This window comes from Penaeus vannamei, chromosome 26 (assembly GCF_042767895.1).
Source record: "Penaeus vannamei isolate JL-2024 chromosome 26, ASM4276789v1, whole genome shotgun sequence".
Lineage (NCBI taxonomy): Eukaryota > Metazoa > Arthropoda > Malacostraca > Decapoda > Penaeidae > Penaeus > Penaeus vannamei.
The window spans coordinates 25,891,000-25,899,038 of NC_091574.1; the positions used below are offsets into that span (position 1 = coordinate 25,891,000).

Below are 8,039 nucleotides of genomic sequence, written 5' to 3' on the forward strand. Positions count from 1 at the left end.
CTGGCCATAGGAAGCCTAAAAAATGTGGGGAAGATAAACGGTCCTCAGGAAGGGGGAAAAGCTAGACAATTGCATTTCATGACTGGCTCGAAGTCAGCCTTTCATCCTCTCAACACGGCTCTCACACTTTAGGAATTGGACGGGACGGAGTTGGGGAAGGTAAGGAACAGGAGAAGAGGAGGAGAAGAGGAGGAGAAAAGGCTGTGTAAAATTAGCTGAGCTGGAGGCTGAGGGCCAAGACAGGGGTGATCCCCTGCAGTGGGCCTCAGTCTCCATCACATAACCCCCCCCTCCCCGACAACAACGTGCAAGGGATTTGAGGGGGGCTATCAATAATGAAACCAAAAACATCATATTTTCGAAAAAGGAGAAAATAATACCACCAAATACTATAAAATATATTAATACTTTATTTACAACAGAGGGTTCAGAATGCTTCACCCCTATATAGAACATAAGCTTGGGAATAGTGAGGACCAGCAGAAGTTAAGCAGCAACTTAAACCTAACAAGGCACTAGTTCCCGTGGCGGATGAGACAACTGGTACGCGAGCTGAGGGCAAGGAGGCCGTCCTTTGTTGAGAGCTTGTGAACAATGTAGTGTATTCATGAAAATCTAGAAAGAAATATTGATGAGAGACACAATAATGCATGTTATGCCCTGATAAATAATAGTTCTCAAGAGATGAATATCTGGAGAGTTTTTTTTTCATGGAGAGCTGATGATGGGTTCATTATCTTTGCAGGAGGGGTTGACTTGTGTAATGTCAAGCATAATCATGAAAGATTAACTGGAATGGTTGGCTAATTCAAGTGAAAGAACAGGGAAATTTTATATGGACTCAGATACCCAATCTGAATGGATAATGCATCACTGAAAAGTAGTATGATGACTAGTAGATATTAAGTACAATTACACACTAAAACACACCACACACACACAGATACATTCTCCACTAACTGAGCACACACTCAGGAATGCAGTGATCAAAAGGATGTTCAGGCACACAATCAAAATACAACATAAGCAAGAAACCAAGCACACAAGATTCAGCACAACCATCCTCTATGTATTTTTCTGGTTTTGTGCCTTTCCTTGATAAAAAGCCTTTGGCTACTGAGACAAATATTATTTATAAAGTAGGAAATTTACTTCCATACCCTAAACTGTGTTTATTTGTATCTTTAAATGTCTGGAGGAAACTTTAAGAGTACAGGACACCTGGGATGAAACAAATAGCACAAGTAAATGGTAAGAATCAACATCAAGCAAGTATTAGTCTGTATGTAGTATGATTCTCTTAGTCTATTCTTGTTTTTTTGTTTTTAAAATAATCCTCATTTATTTGTTTATCTATTAATCATTTTTTGTGAAAAGCCTTCCTATTACTTAGCTGGACTGGATGGCATTTTACCATTCCTGGAATTAGATTTTTTCAAACTTGATCTTTGCCTATTATGGTGGATAAAATCTACATTACAAAAATACTATCTATAAATATCATAAAAGAAAGAAAAAAATGTTGCTGCCAATTATATGCATTTATTACATTATATATATATATATATATATATATATATATATATATATATATATATATATATATATATATATATATATATATATATATGCACATGCACACACACATATATATATATATAAAATGAAAAGCTATCAATGGAACTTAGGAGAAAAGGCACAAGCAGAGTACTTTACCCTTCAAAAGTCAGACAAAAACACATACTCTTTATTTGTGAGTTCCAGAAAATGTATGTTTGTGTCCTAAATGCATAGATGCATATATTTATATTATGAAAAAATGTTGATGAAGACTCACCTCTGAACAATATATACACACTTAATACAAATGACGATATCATTGCCACACACCTCAGCTTGTCTCATCCCTAAAACTCATTGACTTATTCTCAATAATTTCTTGAAAGATAGAATAAAGATTACAGACATTGAATTCAATACCATACAAAATATATGAACTTTACAATAATAAACTGTACAAATGGAGTCTGAATTTTTAAAACCCATAGGAACAGTCCACAAGAGGTTATTATTAGCTTATTTTACAGGACCTTAATCTAGCTCATTAAGAGTCCACCATGGAAAGCACATAAAATCCAATTTGTGTACTGCTGCTATTGGCAAATTAACTTTCACAAGTGGATGTCTTTTGAAACCAAGAATAGTGAGATATGAATAACAAGGACAGAGCTGCCAAAACATCTCGACTCAGTGTTCAATGGCACTGACCTTCTAGTGAAGATGAACATTCCAGTAAATGGCTCCTTCACAATGATATGAAAACATCTGCATGGCATTAAAGACTTTACAATATGACACAGGCTTTGACACAGAAAGGGATTTCTAGAGACTTGGGGGATATATTAAATAAAATGTCAAAACTGTTATTAATGGACTTGCTTAGCACAATGATGTACTACCTAGAAGGATACACATCTGCTGCTCCCTACAGTGGGCTTGTAGGCTTCAACATTCAAAATTGCCATCCACTAATAAATTTTCACCAATATACAAAAAGTTAAGACTCCAGACACATTTGCCTGAATATGTATCATGCAAACAAAGCCCCCATCCCCACTCAGCTTCAGTCATGAACATGTATATAAATGAATTATGCAGATAAAATCAAAGAGATATGGTATAAATATAAGAATGGGATACAATATCTCCACTAAAATCCTAATGAACTCTTAGCTCTATGGACCATTTCACCCAAATGGATTACATACATTTAATGATTTTATCTGGCCTTATTTAAGTCCACTGACTTCATTCCTCTGGACATTAAAAGAACTAATGATTGCATGATGACAAATATTGTAACATTGAATTAAGGAGCAACATTTAATTTTCAGCAGGAACCCCTTCATATAATCTTGATACAACTGAGATTCTTTAGGGAATTCCTCCGGAACCTCCAAAATTACAGGCTGCACTTCATATGCATATTCATTGTTTACACAAATGTACATAACAAAGTCCACCAGAAGGAGAAGCACCTCACCCATTCTCAAGTCAAGATCAGTTTTTAAAAGCTGCATTCAAAATTTTGAAGAACTGAGAATTGGTATCATGGTGTAACTGACAAAATGTTTTTTCTCTTAAAAACAGATCTTGTAAATTAATTCCTTTTATACAAGCATTACTCACTTTTTTTTTTCTTTTCTTTCATATCACAGACATCTCAGGCAATGTTCAATAATTATAAGAACCACAACACAATTCTATACTGTCAACAGTGTATTTAAAGACCTAGCTTAAAAACTGAGAGATGGTAAAAAGGAAGATACAAAAGCAAAGACTATAATAAAGAAAAAGAAAGAAAAATAAATAATGGTATATTGTCCACTCCAGGAGGCAGTCTTACACATTTTTTTAAGAGTAATTATGATAAAATCCTAAGAACTGCAATGGGTTACTTTCATCAGAAACTAGCTAATGGTTTTCAGGAAAAAAAGTTATCACAGTAATCACCTATATTACAAAATGCAATAAACAAAACATGCATATACTGTCAAGGAGGTATACAGCATTTATATTCAATTTGACTGAGAAATAAAAGGGGTTTGAAAGGTACAAAGAGAGGCTGGGAAAATAAGCAAGCACGCACACAAACCATGCAAACAAGCATTTGAAAACACGCACACACCATGCAAACAAGCATTTACACACACATGCACACACCATGCAAACAAGCATTTACACACACACACCATGCAAACAAGCATTTACACACACACACACACAAATATTCAAGAAAAGTAAAAGTAACCCAGATGAACAGTAATGAGTAAAAATGAATGGCTTTAAAGAGAAGCCAGCACATTGGCAGGGGAAATATGTTTCAACAGTAGATGCTCTACAGTTTACCACTTCATTCTGCTAAAGAAATGTAAAAAATTGCTACACATGAAATTCTTAAATATTTTCTAAAATGTCCATTTTTTGGCCTGTATGGTTCTTCCTATTACATGATGCCTATTGGACAGATCTCCCCTCTTGGCGACTTACACTCCCATAATTTAAATTCCATAGTACAAAAATTGCTTCAATTCCCCACAAAATTATTACATGCTGTGGTGATTAGCTGGGACCCCCCCCAATCCCTGTGCATGTGAGAAACACATGGACAGTCCAGTAACCTGCTGGAGGTGGCACAGAGCTGAAGCCAGGTCACTTGGGTCACAAGACATATGCTACTGCCTGTCCTGATTGGATTTTTGGGCCAGATCTAACCTAGCATACAGCCTACTGCCACTATGATTTTAGACTTCTTGTTACACTGGGCATAACTTTAAGTTTGGCAACAAACGAAAAAAAAAAATCACCGGTGGGTTCTGAAAGTCTTGTTAAAAAAGTTGGCATGTTTGTGAAAGAAACCTCTGTGAGAGTGAGAGAGGAAGTGGGAGGGGGAAGGAGGAAGAGGGAATGGGAGAGGGAGAGGGAGAGAGGGGGGATTAGGAGAGGAAGAGATGGAGAGAACGAGAAAGAGAGAGAGAAAAAGCTTATCAGTGCTTTTAACTGGTGATCCACAAAACATGCCATTCCTGATATACAAAATAATAATTCATACTACAAACGAGCTAAATGCAAAGTTAACAGAAGTGATCATCTTAACAGGATGACCATCAGTCAATACTTGATGTCAAAGCTGTCCGCAAGACAACAGCTGAACAACAGAATTAAACAAGCAGCAAGAAACGAAACCAAGGGGTATTTACAAGATTCAATATGGCTCTCTTATCCTTGTGAACTGTTCAATATCAACCAAAGCACACAAGCCTATGATCTGTTTTGTTACCGCAGATGTGGTATTGCTTTGCTGTCCTGCTAACTCTTGTTTGTGGTCTGGTAAATGGAATCAACATCTTTAAAATCATAATACTGTAAATCAAGCAACTGGAAATAAAATGATATTGCCACAATGACAAACTCAGTTCCAACAACGACTAACATTCTCTGGATTGCCTTTTCATGACTAGTATGAACAATATTCCATACAACAGCAGAACCTAGAGAAATGTGATAATGATGATGATGAGGATAATGATGATGATGATAATAATAATAGTAATAATAATTATATATAAAAAAAAAAATAATAATAATGATAATAATATTACTACTACTGCTACTAATGATAATTATAGTAGTAATAACAATACAAATAAAAATAACAATAATAATATTGATAATAATAATAATGAAAATAATGATAATCAAATAATATTAAAAAAAAAAAAAAAAAAAAAAAAAAAAAAAAAAAAACATAAAACCAACAACAGTATTAATAATAATATTATAATAATAACATCAACAATAAAAGGATAAAAAAGAAGATTTGCAACTATTATGTACACTGAACGAAGCCATAGAGGAGTATTTCCTACAAGCATCAATGAACAGATGGACTTATAGAATGGTAACACACAAATATGACAATAATGATTCACACCAGTCCATGGTACTGAAGTTTATACACAGGCAAGTGCGTAACAAAACCTGCAATCTGAAGTGCAATAATTTTTTTTCCGAAACAGCATTTCCCTTCTGTGTGTAAAGTTACAATAATGATGGTGTTCACAGTCATTGCAAAAGTGGAATATACATGTATTTATATGTAGTTCAACCTATTTATTCACTTTTTTTTTTACTCACACTATTATTCCAGAGACAGCAAGAAAAATATATATTTGATAATAAAAAATTGTATATGATATACAATATACAATTTAATGAGTCTAATACCACCTGGGTATTATTCATAGTAAATACTACAAATACAGTTCAATCTTTGTGCAAATATGATGTCATAACACTGAAAATTCTTGTGCAAGTAATTAACCCTGACCATATTTTCTCACACTAGGAACATCTTAAAAACACTGCAAGCTGACTTAGGTCACTCCAACAAACTTGAGAAAGCAATGAGAAAATGGATTCAGATCACAGATAGCAAAGTGTTCAGTCCTTCTCGTTTATTTTCTGATCACTAAAATCATCAATAGTTAATTTCCAAATATCTAGCACATCACAAAAGGCTCTATTTCAATTCTCTGAAGTTTGGACAAAGTGGGAGCTCTCAGTCTCTACACTTCTTAGAACAAATTCACAAACTTCTCACAACATTTTGTATGACTTCTCACCATTGGATCATCTTTGGCTCTAATTTCCAGCACTTAAACTCACTAGCAGGTCCATTCTCACTTTTCTATACTTTTCTTTTCAAAATAAACTCAAGAGCTCACAAAGGCATTGCTTTCCCTTATTACCACATGCAATGAAGGACTAGACATTAATGAAACTGTCTCTTGACTTCCATTACACCTTATGAAACGGAGAATCACAGACTTCCAAAGAGCCATGTTTTGAGCATAAATCATATTTTATCTATCACATGGTAAACAATTCCTGACAATATTGAGCCTTTGCCTCTGGGAGATGGCAAGGGCTTGCCTAATGTTTACTATCCTGTTTTACATTTCGCTTTCCCGTCTAGTGTCCGTTTGTATATATCAAACTGTTCTTCATATTTAACCATATGGATTGATATTGTTTTCATTAGACTACATGTATCCGTTAATTTAATCTTCTCATTTCTAAAGCGCGAGTCTCCTACTCTCTTAATTCTTAAACTCTCTCCAACAATTCCAGTCACCAACACATCTTCTAACACGAAGAAAGTAGTGCCAAGGGCTTTCTGATAGATGTCATCCACCACATCGTTGGTGAAGAGGTAGGCAGGCCCAGTGAGGAAATCTGGATATCTAGTCTTACTGTAAGTACTAGTGTCAATGTAGTACTTACTCTTCTTATTCCGAACAGGCTTCCAGCCCTTGGCAAGCCGTCCGTACATGACACGCCGGTCATTAATCTTGGAGTCGATGAAAGTCAGGAGTAAAGGCATATTGATAAACATATCATCATCTGTTTTCAAAATGAAATGTGATTCTGAGCAGTAAGTCTTGGCCCACTCAAACATTGACACTGTCTTTAGAGTAAGGTTGCTGTAGTGATCTATAAAGTTCGCTTGCACAACATCGCCATACAGTTCGTTTTCTCTATCGATATTTGCTTGAATGGTAGGGTTGTTGGTTCTCCCGATCATAAATGCCATGACAACATCTTTTCTGATCGAAAAATGGCCCCAGGTCTGTCTAACGGCTGTACGATGCTTTTCATGATCTGGGGCTGTCGTGATGAGGACTAGAACTTTAAGTTCTCTTCCATTGTTGGGACACAATTCTTCATGGGGCACATTGAACCCTGATTCGTATTTCTCTCCAACCTGTTAAATAAATGGGAATGAGAAAAGGAATTTATAGGGCCATTTGGAAATAAACACTACTAAGATCTAATCTAGTCATATAATTTTTCTATCTGGTGTTATTTTCCTTTTTTTTAAGTATCTTTACTTATCATATATAGTGCTTACATATCTACATATATTTCAGTAATAAGACTTTGCAACTGATAACTTATCATCATGTATTTTGAAATGAAGGCCTCACCCTGTTTGCACTATATCATGTTCTATCTGTAGTGGCATGACAATCTAGCTGTATGGATTCTACTACTCAACATGAAAACCAAAGACACTGTATATATAAAAGTAATTCAGTATGCATAAAATGCTCAAAATAAATCTGATAACTGGAGTTTGAATAAAATAAGATATTTGCTAATACGAAAGGCAGGATAAATCATGGCAATATTTTTGGGTATAAGGTACTACTCCATCAACTGAATCCACAGTAATGTTAAGTCTGTTCAGAAATGAAATAATACATATTGCTCATAGAAAAATAGATAAAACTTTCAACTACTTTGTTTCAAGCCACAAACTGCTATTCAATCAAGCAACCAAATCTCCAAAATAAAAATGATGGCTATATCCATTACCTTTTATTCACAGTACATTAACCACTTGCTGCCGGGGATGGCATGTGTGTACTTGCCATGCCCACTGTGTGTTTTAGTAATTGTTTTTACATATAAAT

General features: G+C 35.0%; 1 protein-coding gene across 3 annotated transcripts in view; it reads right to left on the reverse strand.

Moving 5' to 3' along the window:
• Positions 1 to 387: 387 nt before the first annotated feature.
• LOC113800024 (uncharacterized) overlaps positions 388 to 8,039 on the reverse strand; it is a 454,286-nt gene continuing 446,634 nt past the window's right edge. For all 3 annotated transcript variants that reach the window (XM_070140262.1, XM_070140261.1, XM_070140260.1), the window contains one exon: positions 388 to 7,327. In XM_070140262.1, coding sequence (XP_069996363.1) covers positions 6,506 to 7,327 — 822 coding nt within the window. In that variant the 3' untranslated portion in view covers positions 388 to 6,505. The remainder of the gene's footprint in view (positions 7,328 to 8,039) is intronic.